Source organism: Acomys russatus, chromosome 15 (assembly GCF_903995435.1).
Source record: "Acomys russatus chromosome 15, mAcoRus1.1, whole genome shotgun sequence".
NCBI classification, from domain to species: Eukaryota; Metazoa; Chordata; class Mammalia; order Rodentia; family Muridae; genus Acomys; species Acomys russatus.
In genome coordinates this window covers 19,759,665-19,780,632 of record NC_067151.1, presented here as the reverse complement: position 1 = coordinate 19,780,632, position 20,968 = coordinate 19,759,665, and the positions used below count along the sequence as shown (strand labels likewise).

Below are 20,968 nucleotides of genomic sequence, written 5' to 3'. Positions count from 1 at the left end.
TCCTCTTATCCTGCGAGGAAGATATTGAGTTCTGATCTCCATATATGTGCTGTGGTACATGGGTGTGTCCATACACACACACACAGACACACATGTGTATACCCACATATACACACAAATTGTTTAAAGAGTATGGTTTGGATAGGAATGGTTCCCTAGGCTCATGTGTTTAAATGCTTGCCCTATAGGGAGTAGCACTATTAGGAGGTGTGGCCATGTTGGAGTAGTTATGGCCTTGTTGGAGGAAGTTTGTCACTGTGGAGGCAGGCTTTGAGGTTGGCTATGCTGAATTGTGGCACATAGTCTCATTTTGCTGCCTTAAGATCAAGCTGTAGAACTCTCAGCTCTTTCTCCAGCATCGTGTGTGCCTGCACTCTGCCATGTTTCCCACCATGACAATAATGGACTAAACCTCTGAAACTGTAAACCAGCCCCAATTAAATGTTTTCTTTTAAGAGTTGCTATGGTCATGAAATCTTGTCACAGCAATAAAACCTTAAGACAAAAAGTAAGCAGAAATTATTCCTTTTTAAATGGCTGAAGGCTGGTGAGATGGTGCATAGGGTACAGGCGCTTGACCTGAGTTCTATATCCCTAAGACACACATGATGCAAAGAAAGGCTCCCACAGTTGTCCTCTGACTTTCAAGTATGTACTGTGAGATAAGTGTGTATGCACAAATACACACAAATAAATACATTAAATTAAAATGGTTGAAATGTTAACATTTTAAATTAAGCATGCTTTATAATAAGCAAAGAACTGAAGAGTGAACACAGAGACACGAGGGGGGAAAAAGAGAAGGCAAGCAAGCAAGGCCTCTTGTTGTACCATAAGGTATAAAGGTACTAAACAGATGGGAGTGCTCCAGTTGTACACAGGAGCCATCTTAAAAGGGCTCCAGCTTCAAAAAGAATTAAGACATATTGAACATCCAAATGAATAGAATGGATGAGAGAATTATTCCATCCATTCTGACAGAAGGAAGACAGGCGAAAACACTGTAAAATAGTGTAGAAAATTCAGTACAGAAGGATGCTTACTAGAAAAACAGTATCATAGAAGGTAAGAAATAGACAAGAATTTCAAAGCATTGCTCTGAAGATATTACTAATTACAAGGTGAGAAAAGTACTTTCACAATGAGGCAATCCATAGATAATATTCATATCACCAATTCTCACCATGCCTGAAAAAAGCCCAAAATGTTTAACCCAAAGCTACTCATGTGAAAAAAAAAAAAAAAAAAAAAACAATGAAAAAATTTAAGACCATGAAAATTGGGGCCTGGAGCAATGGCTCAGAGGTTAAGAGCACTGGCTGCTCTTCCAAAGGTCTTGAGTTCAATTCCCAACAACTACAGATAGCTTACAGCCATCTATGAGATCTGGTGCCCTCTTCTGGTGTGCAGGTATACATGCAGGCAAAACATTCTATACATAAATAAATCTAAAAAACCATGAAAAATTTAAACAACTGTAATGGACACTTCAAAACCTTCGATGTCATGAAAGACACAAATAAATAAGCTGCATATTTTCTTTTTTCATTTATTTAATCACTTTACAGCCTGATCCCAGCCCCCCCTCCTACTAGTCACACACTTATCTTTCCCTCCCCCACACACCCTCTTTCTTCTCAGAGAACAGGAGGCCCCCAAGGGGTAGCATCCTACCTTGGCACCTCGAGTTGCAGCAGGACTAAGCACATTCTCTCCCACAGAGGCCAGACAAGGCAGCCCAGCTTTGGGAAAGGGATCTAAAGGGATCATATTGCCTAATATGATACTACATACTCAACACAGCCCATCAATCATCAACGTCAAATTTTTTACTTGATAATAAACATTATACAGGAAAACACTTCCTTTGAGATGTGATGAATTTATGACTAAGTGACATAATATCTATCACTAAATCTCAAATTATTCAGGAAAATGTACATATATGGTATATATATATACATACACTAGAATGGTAAGATATTAACAACTATTTGAACTCAGTGAACATACAGGTAATTTGCTATATTACTGCAACATTTTTGGAAGGCATAAAACAATGTGTATTGTTAGTGTAGAAAGAGTGTTAAGATCAATGGAATCCGTGTTTCTGAAATTCATGGTACCATGAATAGAAGAGAAACTGAAAAAAACATGATTCTTTAAAACAAACTTTCTGTGCTTCACCTTTCTCTACTATATGCAAAGCAAGCTAGAGTCTGGTAGTAGACCTAAGAGAAGTCGACAGAAAGACTAACAAGATTCTAGCAGAAGCAAACAGAAAGATTAAACCTATAAAGCTACAGGTGAGACATCTTATGCTCCTATATAGGCCATGATCTCAGAAAACATTCTTCTTGGCTTCTTTAGTGAAACTGTATATAATCACAGCTATTTTCTCTCAGAATTTATGCTCACAGTATCTCTGGTTTCTGTTTAATACACTGAAAAGTTCAATCATTTATCCAGCTTTCTTTTTGCTTATTATTTATATTCCAAAATATATGTTTTTGACAATCATATCATCTCCAGGACTTGGAATAAAGGACCTTGATATGGACGCAGTCAAGACATTAACCCAATGTTTCCAAATCTAATATCAGCATCAGATTGTTGCTGTGATAATATACTGATAAAAAACAAGTTAGGGGTTTCTTTGATGTACAGTTCCCATGTTAGCGTCCATCATTGTAAGGAAGTCAGAGGCAGGGGCTTAGACAGCTGGTCACATCACATTCATAGCCAAAGATAAACAAATACACTCATGTTGCTTGCTTACTTCCAGCAACTTTCTTTACTCTCACACAGATAGGGCCCACATGCCTACAGATTAGTACCACCCATGGTGTGTGACTATTTTTCAATTATCAACTAAGATAATCCCCCATAGGCCAACTTGGTCACAAAATTTCCCATTAAGCCTACAAATTATTTGTATTATATTTTACCCACTGTACTTTTGAATGTCTACTTAAGAAAACTTTTTCCATTCATGAGGCCCCAAGTCCCAATGTGTGTGTGTGTGTGTGTGTGTGTGTGTGTGTGTGTGTGTGTGTGTGTGTGTCTAACATCTACCATACACTCACCCCACACCCCTTCTGTTTCCCTTAAGGTTCTTATGGCTTTGTCCTTCTTTGGGACAAATCAAAGTAACAATATAAGCACAAGCCAATAATATCACTTCCTTCTCAGCACCATGTGAGAAATATCAACTCTCCTTTCTCACTCATCTGAAATCTGTCACTTAGCAAATGTGCACGTACACAATGCTGTGGCCATTGCACTACTCCCCTATGACAACTACACATGTTCAAATTGCTCTGCCCTACCTTTAAGGGTATGCTTAGAATATCTGCTCCTTATATATCCATGTCAAGTTTTTACACATGTCCGATTCATTTTTAAAATGACCCAAAAAAAAGCCCCAGAATTAAACTGATTTTTAAATTAATTTGGCAAACATTATTCTCTTTAGTGAATTGTCTATCAAAACAGACTCTAGTACTATCTGTCTTAAATACTACCTGTCCAATGAGTGTTATAACACACAGCATTGTCTTTAAAGATCTTGTACAACTTTTTAAAGATTGAACCTCTTGTAGAAAGAAAGTCCCTCAAAGAAAACCAGGTTCTCTGGTCCCCATAATGAAACCTTGCGAGTGTAATAAGATCACTATAACTGGGCTAGAGAGCTGCCTCAGAGGCAATGAGCACTTGTTGCTCTTGCAGAGGACCTGGGTTGATTCTTAGCATTCATATGGTATCACAACCATTCCCAGCAGCAAAGTGTCTTATTCTTCTACTGCTGTGACAAAATACCATCATCAAAGCAACTTACAAAAGAACTGTTTAATTGGGTGTGTGGTTACAAAAGGCTAGAGTTCATGATGCCAGAGCAAAAAGGCATGGAAGCAGTAAGAGCTGAGAGTTCATATCTGGATGCACAAGCAAGAGGCATTCTGGGAATGGCACAAGTCTTGAAACCTCAAAGCCTGCCCACAGTGAGACACCTCCTCCAACAATCCCACACCTTATCCTTCTCAAACACGTCCACCAACTGGGGATGAAGTATTCAAACAGATTCAAAGTTGTCAAGGGGATCTGGTGTCCTCCTCTGACCTCTACAGGCATGGTACACATACATACATTAACACAAATCTAAAAGCTATTTAAAGAGATTATACTAATAACCATTGGACAGTAAGTACGGGCTAGGGATATAGTTGACAAGGTACTTACTTACAGTACACAGAATCCCACTCAATCATCAGCACTGCATTACACAGGCATGGCAACACAAGCCTATCATCCATCACTACAGAGGAAAGGTCGGAAAATCAGAACTTCAAGGTTAACCTCAGCTATATAGTGAATTCAAGAACACTCATAAGACTTTTTCTCAAACAACACACAAAAAACAAACAACAAAATAAAACAAAAACACCAGACCAAAAAAAGACAAGAAGTTTATTCTGGATTGAACAGATGAACATTATGTGTTTTCTTTTACATACAGACCCTAGATTGTACACATACACCACACACCGGTATGAAAGTAGATGGCACCATTTAGAGATAGGAACAGGACTAGTACAGTAGTAGGAGATAGATGAGAATAATGGCTAAGATATGATCAAAGTATATGATATACTTGAACAAAAGTGTCATTTGAAACCCATCAACTTGTATAATAGATATATGCTAACAATTTTTGAAACCCCATGCATACCCACACATAATTTATCACTTTGTAATCATTTATAAAAAAGTAAAGATTCTTAAACAAAGACATAATGAATGGAACCAACTCCCATATACAAGCTGCAAATTCTAACACCTTGATTTGACCCTGTGAGAAAATGCAGAGATATCAGCCTAGTTCACCCAAACATAAATTTGTTTTGTTTTAGCCTTTTAATTTTTTGACAAGTGGTAATGGACATGAAACAGGTTCTTCATGACTTTCAAACTAGCATAAGCAGAATTGTCTAAGTTATTCTTAAAAACTGCTTTGAAACTCTTCACTATGCACTTGTAGGACTCTTTAGATTTTCTACTTAATAATTTATAAGTTTTATTTCTCTTTCCATCCTTATCCATTTCACTCCATCTGGACAAACATAAATATAAAAGAGATATAAAAGCTATAAATATAGATATAAAAGAGTAACTTCAGCTTTCACCATTTAGAATGTTTGCTTTCAGGAGACTTTGTAGAAAACCAATTGCAATGACATTATTTTATTTTTATATAACTATGTTTTCCTTCCAGTGAACATCCTGACCTTCATATATAATTTCTGCATTTACTCATGTGATTATAACTTTGTTAATGTGAATTTCACTAATTTTTCAAATGTCCAGTCACCATGTCTTATTGAAATAAATACAATATAGTTATCTTTCTCTCTTTTTTTTAATGGCTGAATTTGGTTGCCTGGAGGATTTGGAATCTTCATATCCCTGTATCTCCCTAGCTAGCTGAGCTGCATGCACGGTCCTGTGGATTTCAGACACCAGTTATACCCTTCTCATGATGTAAGTAAAGTCGCTCACAAATACAGATTCTCACCCAACATATAACTTTAGTTGTATGCATTTGTTCTCTACTTTGGACATACTTGTGCATGACTGAAACTATTCATTCCAATTAAAAACACGTTAATAAAATAATTTGTCTATATTTTAAGTTATTGTATAGTTTGAAAGTTTTGTAAAAAATAGTCTTATTACTTAGGAATTTATCCAAGAATTTGTCTTTATATAAATGTCAAATATTTTTTACTTTGTTGTTGTTGTTGTTGCTTGTTTTTTTGACAGGATTTTTCTGTTGAGCCCTGGCTATCCTGGAACTTGCTCTGCAGATCAAAAGGATTTTGAGAACCTCTATCACCAAGCCCACAAACTTGGTGATGTGATTTACTCTAGCCAGTAAATGTCAAAAATATCAATAAATCACACTAAGATACCAGCTCAGATGTATAAGACATGGTGCCTGAGAATAAGCACAGGTTGTTACAGGGCTGTGGGTTCACATCCATCGCAAAATAAGATGGCTAAAGCAACTCAGCCTTCATCTCTTTCCCAGTCCCATGCTCTTGGAATCAAAATCAGCTAACTGGATGACAAGTTTTTCTTGAAGCCCTTGAGAGCTGGATGTGTTAATTATTTTTCCAAACAAGGCCATGCTACACAGCCTACACTGGACTTGAATGGTCTCCCTGTCTCAGTCTCCATATGCTAGGATTGCAGGTGTGTACTTCCACAGTTATCTGGAGGACAATTTTATGAATCAAGAATGATGTTTGACTACAAGAAGAACACCGTGATGGGCAGATCTGGGCCCAGGGGTTCTGCTCGATCTATGGCACCAACCAAGGACAATATGTGCAGTCATCATCAAACCCCCACCCAGACCTAGCCAAGGGACAGAATATTATCCACAGATAAGTGAAGATTGGGGACTGACTTTCACACGAACTCTGGTGCCCCTTATTTGGCCATGTCCCCTTGATGGGGAGGGAAGGATAGCAGACTACCAAGAAGAAACTTGATACCCTAAGCATCATATTCAAGGGGAGGAGGTCCCCATCAGTCACAGTCATAGGGAAGGGGAATGGGGTGAAAGCAGGAGGGAGGGAGGAATGGGAGGATGCACGGGATGGGATAGCAACTGAGATGTAATATGAATGATTTTATTTTTCAATTAAAAAACAACATAAAAAAAAAGAATGATGTGTGAGCTTGGCTTGTCAATCCAAAATGTTTTTTGCAAAATTTAAAGTTTATGGCTTTATTTGCTACACTTCTTAACTTCAGCTGTGAACTTCACATTTTCTCCTTTCCACTGAATTCTTCTTGAGCAGTGAATTCCTTTAAAGCCTTATTTTCAAGCACAGAGGAACTAATCAACACCTTTCACTTTTATTTCTAATCATTAGTTTAATCCCTAACTGAAAATTGATTTTAAACCACTACAGGTCAAGAAGCCATGGGTAGGGCCAGATAGATTGGTCCTGGTTATTTGATTCCCAGCACCTACCTAGCGCAACTCAAAACTTCCCAAACTCCAGTTCCAGGGGGATCTGATGCCACATAGCCACATGCACACACATCTTTGGAAACAAGCCATAAAAACCATTTAAAAAAAAAAAAACAGCCCTACATTTCTCACACACAGAACTGGTTCTAGATTTACTTTTATTTTACAATTATCCTTATTTACTTGTAGAATTAATCACTGATGATAGATTTGTTCTGTCAACTTCTTAATTTTTCTAAAACTCTATCTTTTTAATGGATTTCACCTTCTGTTTACATTGATGGGGAGTGAACACAGGGCCTGGAGTATGCTAGGCAACTGTACTACCACCAAGCTCATCCCTAGCCCTCAACTTGCTCTTTGCAACATGGCACAGCCCAGCACAAATAACGCTTTGTCGCCAAGTTCTTTTTAAGTACATTCTGACTGATCTTAGATTTTATTTTGGTGATATTTATGAAACAGTTTTCTCACATTTTAATTGGGATTCTAAAACCATGTAAAATTTACCATCTTAACTATTTTTGTGTGCACTTCATTACTGTTAAGTATAGAGATTCTGTTATAACATCTCAAACTATCATCCAACAAAACGGAAATCATATATCCATTTAATAATGATTTATCATCTCCCTGTTCTTGCAGCTTTAGTAGATTTTCATCTCTAGCTACATACTCCACATAAGTCACACAGTACTCTCTTGCAAATGGGTATTTCCCTAGCATGAAGTCTTCAGGTTCATCTGTGTCTATCTTGTGGCCATCTGAATAAAGCACTAGCTCATGGGTTTATTTAAAAACTATATGCTTGATGATGTTGAACAGCTTTGAAAACATTTATAAACTACATCATTGTTAGGGGAATTCTATACAAGTTTTTGTCTATTGTGAAAATATATTCTTGAGTTGTAGGTGTTCTTTATATATGCAAATAATCTTTATATTCTTATAGTTTGTGTGATTTATTAAAATTTTCTCCCAGTCCACAGTTGAGGTTTTCTTTTCTGGTGGTCCCTTCATGCACATAGCAGTTTAAAACTTTCATAAACTCAAATGTACCTATTTACTTGTAATGTGATGTCCAAGAAACTACTGATTGGTAGTAGTCTGTCAAAGTTCACCTACTGCCTTCTTCTAAGTCAGTGATTTTCAACCTTCCTAATACTGTGACCCTTTAATGCAGTTCCTCATGTTGTGGTGATCCACAACCATAAATCTTTTTGTTGCTACTTCATAACTGCAAATTTGCTGTTATAAATCATAATGTGTGTATCTGTTGTTCGGGATATCTAATATGAAATCCCTGTCAAAAGGCTATTCAACCCCCAATGGGTTGCAATCCACAAGTTGAGAAGCACTTTTCTAAGTGTTCTATAGTTGTGGCTGTTATATATAGTCCAATTTCAATTTATTTTAAAATATAGTGTAAGGCACACATGTGCACAGATACTCACAGACATGGAGGTGCACATACATTTAAAATCATTCGGTACATGCATGGAGGTATTCCAAGCTCTCCATCCCATTGTGATGGATGTTGGTCTGATATATTTTGACGCTATTGCTGCTTATTGACTCCATACCCCAAGGTTGGTGTGTAACTTTGCCTAAGGAACTTCCTGTTTGACCAATAAAGGCCCATTGCACCTGGGCAGGGCAAATAGGCTAGGTATGGCAATGGCTTCAGGGCTTGGGGAGACAGAGAGCATCTTGGAAAGGAGGGGAGACCAGAGGAAAAGAGAGGAAGGTCATGCCATGGGTCAGAGGAAGAGAGAAGCCCATGGCTGGCATGGATGGTGATTTGGCCCAGATGATGATAATTAGCAAGTATTTGGGACTATGGATGGGAGGTAGCTTGGCAGAAACTATTAGAAGCAGATGACATGGGATTAGGGCACGGTATAAGATACCTGCCACAATATGGGAAGTAGTTTAGGTGATTAATATCTGCCCTGCCCCAGGTTAACTAAAGCTATTTTAAAATATAACAGGTGCCTGTGTCTTGATTAATTGTTAGTGGGTTAGATAATACCACAATAGTTATAGGCCTGATAGTAAACATTATTAGGCTAAGAATTTTGGTTGCTGTGATTTTGTAGCATTTTTGGAACATGGAAGGAAGTAGCTTCCTTTCTCCATTAGAAAAATCATTGCATTTTGTGTGAGTGCCTGCATGTACATATAAGCACCGTGTGCAGGCCTAGTGTCCAGAGTCTAGATGACAGTAATCAATACCCTAGAAGTAAGTTATAGGTGGCTGTGAGCTGCCCAGCATAGGTGCTTGCAATGCACCCAGGTCCTCTGTAAGATCAGCCTGTACTCTTAGCTGCTGAGCAGCTTCACCAATCTCCTCTCGCATTTAGACCAGTTCTCACTATGTATGTAGCCAAGAACCCAGGACAGCCTCAACTTTCTTCTTCTCAATCTGGGTGCTGGCATCACAGGCTTGCCCTACACCCAGATATTTCAACATTATTTTTTGAGAATGTTTTACAGTGTTCAGTAAGTTTTAGGTCAGATATTTCTATTTTCGGAAGAAGAAAAAAAAAAAAAAAGGCTGTTAAGAATTTGGCAGAAACTAGATAGTCTAGATTGCTTTGAATTGTACTGATTGATATGCTAACAATGTTACATCATTCATCAACATGAGTATTGTATCGTTTGTTGGTCTTGTTGAGACAAGGTTTTGCTAGGTGTGTGGTACCCAGGTTGGCCTCAAACTTAAAGTAGAAGTTTTTAGCTCAGTTTATGTCATGTGGTGTCTTGCTGAAAGCTGTCTTGTGAGAGATTTTTTCTGGAACAAAGGGCATGTGATATTTTGCTGGGAGCAGACATGTGAGAGGGGGAGTGATGGTGGGAAGGAGTATTAAAAAAAATAAAACTAGAAACAGACAAGGCGTTTGGCATTTCTACCAAGCTGGGCAACACTTTGCTGGTCTTCACTTCATAGAAAGAAACATTCCAAAGAACTTCTCATGGTACTTAGGCTGATTCTGGCTACCTCTAGGGATTGTGCCAATTCAGCCGAGCCTTTTAGTTTCTGCTGGCTCCTGCCACCTCTAGGGATTCGTGTGTTGTTTGGTGTGAGCTGTTGGACTGGACTGCTGGTATCCTGACAACACATGGAATTGGTCCAAGGAACTACGTCTAAACAGATCCACAATGCCTTTTTCCTATTAACATTCTTTCTCCCCTTCCTCCGGTTGTTGAGTTAGAAGTGAGAAGCCTAAAGTAGGTGTAGAAAATCTAAGCCTACACAAACTCCTGAGCTCAAACAATTCTCCCGCTTCAGTTTCTCTAGAAAACTTGGACTATAGGTACATACAACTGCAACTCTTCCCTATTGTTTCATATAACAACCTATAAAATGTGTAATTAATACAAGTAATCAAATATACAATTCAATCATTTTTACATATTTAGCTTTATTAATTTTAGAACATTTTCATGATCCCTAAAGAAATCCAGTACCTACCATCCACTCCATATTTCTTACACCGTCTCCCACAACCTGCAAGGAAATCACAAACTATACTCTATCCATGTGGATGTCCTGGCTCTGGATATTCCATATAAACAGACTCAAAACATACCGCCCTTTATGAGTGCCTTGATTTGCTGTCTCCATAGTCTTTCATGTTGTCCCACTCACTTATCAGTTCACATTGATTACCAAATACTCTACTGTATGAATAGATCTCATCTATCAGCTGGTAAGATTTGCATTTTTTTACCTTTAACATACCATGGTGAATATTTGCACATAAATATTTGTATGAACATGTTTTCATTTGTTTTGGGTAACACATGTAAGAATGGAATTGCTAGTTCATGTGATAACTAAACTGTCCTCTAGAGTAGATGCTCTATTTTATATACTGGGGGCACCCTCAGTGTCTGCCTTCTGTAAATAATAACCATGCTATTAGTATGAGGGTATCTGGCTGTTGATTTAGGTTTCCACTTTCCTGCTGTATAAATAATCTTTTTTGAAAAAATTCTTTAAATTCTGCCCCAGTTTTTGAAGTGGGTTGTTAAACTAACCTGTCTTTACATATCTATATATTCTTTATATAGTCCTCTACCAGATATATATGTCTAAGTACTTTAACCCCAGCCATGTTCTAATACGTCTTTGTATTTAGAGTGGCTTTATGAACAAAGTACACCCAAAGAAGCAGTTATTGCCACACATCTGTACCCTGGCAAGCACACCCTCCCCCATCATCAGTGAGCAGTATCAGAATGATTCACTGCTTACAAGTGACACCAAAGCCTACTGTTCATTCACAGTGGAACACACCATCACTGACACTAGCTACACTGCCCTAAAATCCTCTGCAGTCTCCCTTTCGACATCTCGGGTGGTTCTTACTGTCTCCAGTTGATTTTCCAGAATCCAACAGCTGGAATCCATACATTGTGCAGCCTTTTCAGATTGGTTTCACTCCGAAACTTGAGCTGAAGACTTACCTTTATGTTTCTCCAACTTGATTACATGTAGTCATCAATAACAGTTCAGTATCTGGATGTATCATGGTTTATCTACTGACCTCCTGAAAGTTATCTTGGTTTAGGCTGTTATGGTTAAAGCTGCTGTGTTGGGGTGATCTTTTTGTGTACTGTGTAAAGACGGGTCTTTGTATTATTCAAATGCTGATGTCTGTACCAGCAGAGAGCTGAGTAAAGGCTAGTCTTTGTACTGTTTATTAATATGGATGCACCATATTTTGTAGACACTCCTTCAACACCTTCTGAATGGTTTAATAAAGAGCTGATTCTGGGTTAACTCACTCATTATGATCATTTCTAGCTCAATCCATTTATCCAGAAATTTCGGGAATTCCTTGTTTTTAATAGCTGAGTAGTATTCCATAGTGTATATGTACCACAGTTTCTTTATCCACTCTTCTACTGAGGGACACTTAGGCTGTTTCCATGTTCTGGCTATTATGAATAAGGCTGCTATGAACATGGTTGAGCAAATTTTCTTGTTGTGTCCCGCTCAAACTAAGGCACCAGCCAAGGACAATACAGGAGGTAAACTTTAAACCCCTTCCCAGATCTAGCCAATGGTCAGAATATTCTCCACAGTTGAGTGGAGAGTGTGATATGACTTTCTCACGTACTCTGGTGCCTCACATTTGACCATGTCCCCTGGAGGGGGAGACCTGGTGGCACTCAGAGGAAGGACAGCAAGTAGCCAAGAAGAGACTTGATACCCTATGAGAATATATAGGGGGAGGTAATCCCCCTCAGGAACAGTCATAGGGGAGGGGAATAATGGGAAAATGGGGGGGGGGAGGAATGGGAGGATACAAGGGATGGGATAAACATTGAGATGTAACAAGAATAAATTAATTAAAAAAAAAAAAAAAAAAAAAGAGCTGAATGACCTATAGCAAAGACAGGACTTGGGGCAGAAAGAGGAACTCTGGAAAAGAATCAAGTGCAGAAAGAGAGCTAACAGGGACGTAGGCCAGGCCAGTATTGTCAGGTTACAATAGCTGAGAATCTGCCCACTATAGTGCCTAATCTTATAATAAGTATAGGAAGTTTCTGTGTCATTATTCGGGAGCTGACACCCCAAAGGAAGTTATTTTACTGCTGTAAACATCCTTTTAAAAGGCTGTACATTTCTATTCATGTGGTAAATTTGCTTGATTATTCTAATTTTTTAAAATTATAATTTGTAAGAAACTGTTGAGCCAGACAGTGGTGGCACATGCCTATAATTCCAGCACTAGGGAGGCAAAGGCAGTAAGTTCAAGGCCAGCCCGGTCTACAAAGAGTCCAGGACAGCCAAGGCTACACTGTCTTGAGAAGAAAAACAAAACAAAAACAAACCAAAAAACCCCAAAACTGTTGAAATAGCCTTCAAAAGTGACAGTGCTATTTACGCATCACCTCTTCCAGTCCTTGCACTTGGTCATCTTAGTGGGGGGCATTAAGCATCCCGATGTTCTAATTGTAACTCTCCAGTGAAACTCCATGTGGAACATCTTTTCATAATCTCACTTACCATCTGTTTTTCTTTAGTGAAGTCAATTTAAACCTTAGGACATTTTTGTTTTGCTTGTCTTTGAGACAGAGTCTCGTATACACCCAGGCTAGTTTCAAATGCTATGTAGTAGAAGCTGGACTTAAGCTCTTGATCCTTTTGCTCCTTCCAAGTGCTTGGATTTCAGGAGTCTTTACCTGTGCCCAGCATTTTTCACCACCTTGAAACCAGCTTGATTTCCTATTTTAAATTGCCTATGTATATAGTTTTGACAAATGCTTCCCCATAGTCCCCTTGTTTCTCCTTTTTTTTTTTTTTTCCCCCGAGACAGGGTTATCTTGGCTGTCTTGGACTTGCTTTGTAGACCAGGCTGACCTCGAGCTCACTTGGCACTGGTTTTCACTAAGCAGATATTTTAAATTTACTAAATTTAATAAAATCTGGTTCATAGATTTTCTTTTTTTAGTAGACAAAACTTTGGTGTTATACAATTGTGGCAATCCCAAGGCCATCAGGTTGAGTTTTATAGTTATTTTAAATTTATGTATATAATCCACTGAGTTAATTTCCATCAAGGATGTGAATTATTCCAACCACTTCTCCTTCCCTCCCTCCCTCCATGTGTTTTTCAAGACAGAGCTTCCAGACAAGTAGGTAGCCTTGGCTGTCCTGGACTTACTTTGTAGACCAGGCTGGCCTCTAGCTAACACTGATACCTTTGCCTCTGCCTCCTGAGTGCTATGATTAACGGTGTGTACCACCATGCCTGGCACAAAAATTTCTCTTTACTGTATTTCTTTTCCCCTTTGTGAAGATCAGGATCCATCCACAGAACAACAAAAACAATGCCAAAAGAATGCCACAAAAGGAATTTGGAGCCTTTTTGGCTTACATTTACACATTTAATTCCTAGGAATCTTTTTATTTTGCACTCTTTTCTTAGGATTGGAGTCTCGCTTGCTTTAAACTGGCCTCAAATTTGTTGTGTAGCTGAGGATCACCTGGAACTTCTAATTTTTCAGCCTGTACCTACACACCAAATGATGGGACTACAAGCATGTGTCATGGGCTCAGCCTGAATTAGTGGGGTTTTTTTGTTTGTTTTGTTTTGTTTTTTACTAGATATGGGTGATCATATTTGGGGGGGGCTGTTTTCTCTTTTTTATTAAATATTTTTACATATACATTTATATTATGATACATATATACAATAAACTACATATAACAAGAAGAACCATGAAACAATCAGGAACATTTTGCAGCATTGAAATAAACATCTTTCCTTCCTATCTTGGTGAGTCTAAAATTCTGAATGTAAATTAATATCTATCATATCGCATCGTTATTGACTTAAAACATCTATGTAGACCTAAAAACATCTTACCCCCTAAATAACTAAGCTTAATTGTAAAACTAAACTATCTGGTCTTAAACCCTATCAGAGACTTGAGAAGGAATAAAATTGATTACCTGAGTATACAGGAGTGCAGGTTAGCAGCTTCCCAAATGAGAAGATGACAGAGACAGTTTGCTGCATAACAGTCACCAAAAACTCTATAATGTTGGAGTATCATCTTCAGCCTGTCTCAATATATCTGACAGACATATTTGTGAGGCAGGAACTATTGAGGACTTGCTTACTCTGTCTTGGCAGAATTTGGCTGTCAACTCTGCCTGCATCCAAGCTTGCCCATTTTTAGGCAGAATTCTGTCTGTGGTAGAAACAAGGACATACTCCCCAGTGTCAGGTTTGCCACATTTGAAGCCATCTCCATAAGGAGGTTCTTTGATGCTCATCATCTTCTTTGAGGTAGGCTAGGTATTGCCAGGAGTTAAACTGTCTTATTGAATAAAAACATCTTTAAATGCTGTGTTCTGTATGTCTCTGGGGTTTTTGAAGGCCTTATCAAACTATTTTGCCTTATATTTCTATAGAATCATACCTGTTACACCTAGAATGACTATTCTTGTGATAAAAAGACTAGTAATTAATACGACCATGATTTGATCAACTAAAAATTAGCTTGCATAACTTATTTATCCCAAACTGCCTGTAATAGCACTTTCAAAGTATTAGAAGTAAATCTTGTATTACAATTGAGTTGTATGGGTAGAATATCACAAACTAGAGTAGAAATATACATGTGTAAAGAATAATCTTAAATTTGAATAATATAATAAGGAAAGGCCCAAGCAACTTCATTATTTTGCATGTAGATATCCAGATGACCCACCACTACTAGTTCAAACAAATATTCTTCTCCTATTAAATGCCTTAAATTATTAACTTGGGTAATAGTCATCTGAGAATTTCTGATACATAGGCAGATTTTATTTGGACTCAATTATATTCAAATTACTCATACATCTATTGTTATGCCAGTACTGTGGTCTTGGTAACTGTACCTTTGGCTGAACTAAGGCTACAATACAAAGTCTCTAGAATTCAAGGTAATCGTTTTCCCTGTGAGGTGCATCTACAGCCTAACTTTGTTCTTTTTAAACATTGTTTTGACTATTCTGTATTATTTAAAAGTTGCCATGAAGTTCAGATCACCGTGTTAATTGCACGCGCACACACACAAACCATCTGGGTGCTGATGTAGACTGTGCTAATCTGATGGTGTGCATCTTTCCTGTTCACCTCCGCTTTCATCTCTTCGGTGTTTTGCGTGTGAATAACAGGCTGTACTTGCATAAGCTCTGACAACTTGCTTACTTCAGCTACTTAAATATTTGTGTTTAAACAAACCACTCCAGGGGCCCATGTCTGTTCTTTCTTACCATTTCCTGTTCCCTGTCACCCTGTATTTCCAGTTTGTAGCTTTCTTGTTTTAAATGAAAAAGCTTTATAGTAAAATCTACAAGTGATTTAAAACAAAGAGGAAATGGTATGTACAACAAAACTCCTTTTACACCTGCTTTTCATGTTGCTTCGGATTCCAAATCTCCTATGTCCAGTCTTCTTGTTTTCTACAAATCTAGTTTGCTGGAAATCCCATCAGTCAACTTCGATGTTTACTATTTGGATTTTTTATTTTATTTAGAGACAGAGTCTCACTATATATCACAAGATGATCTTACAGAGATCTGCCACCCCTAACTCACAAGTGCTAGGGTGGTAGCACTCTGCCCTCTGATGAAGTTTTTATTATCTTATTTATTACAAACAAAGGTGATCTATATTTGTTTAGTAATTCCACCATCAATTATTTAAGGTATAGCCCTCCTGTGTCATACTTTGGCTCATTCTCACATGTGGCAGTTCATTTAGTTTAATTATTAACTTTGTGACTACTCTTTCCTTATAAAATAATTGAGTAAATACCTTGTGTTCCAGGAATACAGTTGATTCAAACTGATCTAAATTTGTTTATAGTAGGCACCTGTGAAATTGATAGGATCACGTTAACTTTTAAAAACATATTTAATGATTTTGTGTGTGATGTGTGTGTCTTTGTATGTAGATGTGTATGCACATGCACGAGGAGGTTTTCCGTCTTTTTTTTTTCTAAGATTTATTTATTTTTATTCTGTGTGTACAGAGTATTTGCCTACATGCATGAATGCTCATCATGTGTGTGCCTGGAAACTTCAGGGCGCTGAACCCAGGTTCTTTGGGAAAGCAATAAGTACTTTTAGCTGCAACGCCCTCTCTTTCCAGGCCCCAATCACTTCAGTCACCCAAGCAATATACTTGGGCTACAGGAATACACATCTAGTATATTTTTTTCCCTTCTCTATTCTGCTTAAAATGACCAGGAAAATAGTCTATTCCCTGAGGAAGTAGGTTAAAAAACAAAATTGTGTCTATCATTGAGAATCTACTTTTTAACTTTTGTTGCTGTTGTCTAATTTAGGGAGAGCACGAATGCTCTCTTATGCTGTGGAGTTTCCTGAATTTTAAGAAATCCGAGGGGAAGCACATCCCAAGTACAATGGATGAAGCTTGCCTTAGAAACCCACATTCTTGACCATGGTCTCTCCCGGGCCAACAAAGCATGCAATTCTTTTATGCAAACATTTGATGATGAAAGAACTCTTACTAGAATCTACAACTTTATCTGGGTGTGGGGTTTTTGTTGTTGTTTTTCCCTGTTTCTGGTAGGTTCTGCAAGGTTCAACTCCTCAACCCCTGCCCACCACACCAATAAAATCCCACAATGATCTTGTAAATAAGCTCCAGCATTTTTCTTTTCTAAGCATTCACCTTGAAGACCTTTGGAGATTCTAAGGTATCCCATCATTTATCACATGGCTATTTCACTGGTTTTTAGCAATAAAGATGTGTGAGCCTGCCCTTTCACACCAGTTCAGCACAGCTTCTGGAACCACGAATATTTTTTCATTAGAAGTGCCCTGTCATTTTGATATGCTCTCCATTCTTACCTAATCAACTGTCCAGTTTCTGACACGCCCAATTCTTCTCTTATCCATCAAGGCTCAGATGTAGTAGCTTTTCCGTATTTCCTGTACAACCAGTTTAACTAAGACTAATTACTATCTCCTTGATGGGCAGCCTATTAACAGCTCCTGCCACTTTTGTCCCCATATAACCTACTACTCTGTCATAAGGACCACGATGATCTTTTAGAATTAGGATTGTGTCACAGTATATCTATAAACCTGCACTTTGACTTTTGATAAATTCTACACTATTTAGCATGGTCTACAAATTCTAGTCTGCCTTCACAACCATAATTACCTTCTTACACAGCTAAGAGTGAACTTCTCAGCTCCTCAAATATGCCAGCTGTTGCTCTCTTTCAATCCTTGACTCTCTCCTGAGTCCTCTTCCTGAACTACTTTCCTGGTGTTTTACACGCTTCATTCCTACATTTCTAATTTCACTCTTTTGAGAGGTCCACTCTATCTAATCTGACATCAATCTGTTTATTCTTTTTGAGCATTTATTATCATATGAGTGATTACTGTTAACTATTGTGGGTTTGTTTTAATGTCTGCTCTTAAATTATCTGGCAATTTCAAACCCTCTTTATCTTGTGTCTAGGGACTAGCAGTGTCTGAACACAGCAGCACTCAATGAGTATGTTCCTCAGTTGACCCACAAGAGAAACACTAATGGAAGTAGAACTTGCACATCCAGCACAAAGTCAGAACCAAGGACAGAGATTATGGCATGAAAATAGCCTCAGCTGTGCTGACCATGGAGCCCTAGTCCTTTTCTATCTTAAGGCAGTCTTGTGAAATTGATCCGGCTAGCCTTGAACTAGTACTACTCTTGCTAGCTTCTCCCAAGTAGCTGGATTATACAGGCCTATGCCACTAGGACCAGGAATTAAAATGCATGTCTATTTCTGTTACAAAATGATTTCAGACAGACATCACCTCTAGAACCAAGCATCAGAAATAATGCTAACAGGGTAGGCAAGATAGCTTTAAGTTTTGACAACATATACCTAAGGCAGGTTCTCTCAAAAGGCAGTGACTAAAAGCAGTAATGGAAATTCCAAAGCCATGCCTCTTGTTCACACCAAGGCAGTTCTTACTGTTCAACCACTTGCTGGCAGCTTTTCTTTCTGTAACTGTGTGATTTCTAAGATCACACTACCATTTGAGGTAACTTCCTCTCACTGTTATATTACTCAAATAAGTATTTAACTTTTGAGGCTTCTCCAAAAAGTTTAACAGCAGAAAAAGACCCTCCTTACATTCCTAACTGTACCACTATAATATAAAGAGATTTAGAGACTAGACATTGTCGCTTCTAGCTTAGCAGGGTAGAGGCCAGGTCTATGGTGAAATGCAAGAGAATAAAATTAGAATGAGGACATGAAGTAGGCCTGTCCATAGTAGCTTCTGTATTTTTCCCACAAGTTTTAGTCAGGAAATAATATATTTTTTGATGCTGGTAGTATTCATTATATCATTACTTAAAATTTCTTCTCAGGTTGTGAGTATCAAATATATTTCCAAGAACTTTCAAATTGGGCATAATTTATTTATATTCAAAACTGTATGTAATAAACCCTCAAGTTTAAGAAAACAAGCAATAACATGCAATCAATGTGAACTGTCAGCTGAAAGATGCTGACCAGGAATCATTACCTTTATGGCTGTGTGTGTATTTTCACCTTCTGTCCACAGATCCTGTTCATAGCAATACAAGCCGTCATTAATCACTTCAGCAAGTTCTGAGGTAAGTTTTGCTCGTGATACTTGGGTGCCTGTTTGATCTACTTCAGGGTGCTTTCTCATAGAAGGTGCTATCCCTGTCTGAGTTACAATCAAAATCTTGTTTAAATCTTTGTCATCAGTTTCGTAGTTTGAATCATTATCAGACCAATCAGTAAATGTGTTTTTCCTTCTTTCCGTCTCTTCATCAAACAAAAAGCCAAGTTCCTCTTGTTCTGATACTTCTTGAAAGTTTAGTTGATTTGGTGTCTCTTCAGGAACACATATTGATTCCTGAAGAAACAAACAGTATTTTAGATATAATATTAAAATTTTCTTTTTTCTATATTAAATCTTTTATTTATTTTAGTGGTTTTTTTTTTTTTAAGGACAATTTTCATAAGAGTATTGTGACATTTAGGTCTACCTTGGGCATAGTCAGCAGAGCTGAACTCCATTGTCGGGTGCAAAGCTCTGACTGCCTCTGAGTAGCAGCATGCTGGGCTCCTGAAAGATCCAGGTTAGACACACATATCTTCCACCAGTCGCCCTGCCTGCCATATCCACCTGGGGCACAGCCAGCAGTGATAAGGTGCACACTGTACCGAGTCCCACTGCCTGACTTTCCCAGGATACCTAAGGCATTCCTTGTTCCCTCCTTAGGAGTCCTGTTGGCAGGAATATCCACCCAACACAAGAAACAAACAGATGGCTAAAAGGCAGTGCAATATACTACACCACAGTCGAGCTATCCTGATACAGCAAGCCCTGGATAGTTCAACGCAACTGAAACACAAGAAGATGAGCTTAAACCCAGCCTTTAAAGATGATAGAGACATTGAAAGAGGAAATGGATAAATCCCTTAAAGAAATATAGGAAAATACAATCCAAGAGGTAAAGAAATGAATAAAACAGTTCAAGATCTGGAAATGGAAAAAGAAGCAATAGCTGGGTGGTGGCGGCGCACGCCTTTAATCCCAGCACTCTGGAGGCAGAGGCAGGTGGATCTCTATAAGTTCGCGGCCAGCCTGGTCTATAAAGCAAGCCCGTGACAGCTTGCTTGAAAAGCAAAACAAACAAACAAAAAAAGCAATAAAGAAAACACAAATTGAGGGAATCCTGGAGATATAAAACCTAGGAAAAGGAACAGGTATTACAGATGCAAGTATCACCGACAGAATAGAAGAGATGGAAGAGAGACAATCTCAGGTGTAGAAGGTAAGATTGAAGAAAAGTCCCAACCTAAGAGTCATAGAAATAGAAGACTAGCCAAAGCAATAAGACAACTAAAGGAGAACAAGGGGATACAAATTGGTAAAGAAGAAGTCAAACTAACACTATGATAGTATACATAAGTGACCCCATATTTTTAATTATATATAATATATACTTACATATAAATCATATAAGTTAACTTATCAACAATGAATTATCAGGTCAGAAACTATGAGTTTCTAGAAAGCATCAAGTACAGGTGATTATACTGTTGAGACACAAAAACAACCAGCAACTGAAAAGCAGCCAGTATTATAGCAAAAGAAGACAGAAGGCCCTGTTGCCACCAGGATCCCAGAAAGCTTTCAGATAAAAAACACAAAACCAGGAATAGACAGTGGGAGGCAGTCAAAGCAAACGTCTGGAAAACCAACTCCAAAACAATCAGTCTTTGCCTTTTCTTTATTTGAGAAGGTAAAGCTATAAAATCTGTTCTCAACTAGTCAAAGCAGGGGCAGAGGGACAAAACATAATCTCATCAGTAAATAAGAAAAATTAATTGTACCTCTCACAG

At 38.1% G+C, this 20,968-nt stretch overlaps 1 protein-coding gene across 1 annotated transcript in view; it reads right to left on the bottom strand.

Annotated features, from left to right (window-relative positions):
- The window catches only part of Larp1b (La ribonucleoprotein 1B), a 92,003-nt gene that overhangs the window by 33,902 nt on the left and 37,133 nt on the right, over positions 1-20,968 (bottom strand). The window contains exon 11 of the mRNA XM_051157759.1: positions 19,071-19,472. Coding sequence (XP_051013716.1) covers positions 19,071-19,472 — 402 coding nt within the window. The remainder of the gene's footprint in view (positions 1-19,070; positions 19,473-20,968) is intronic.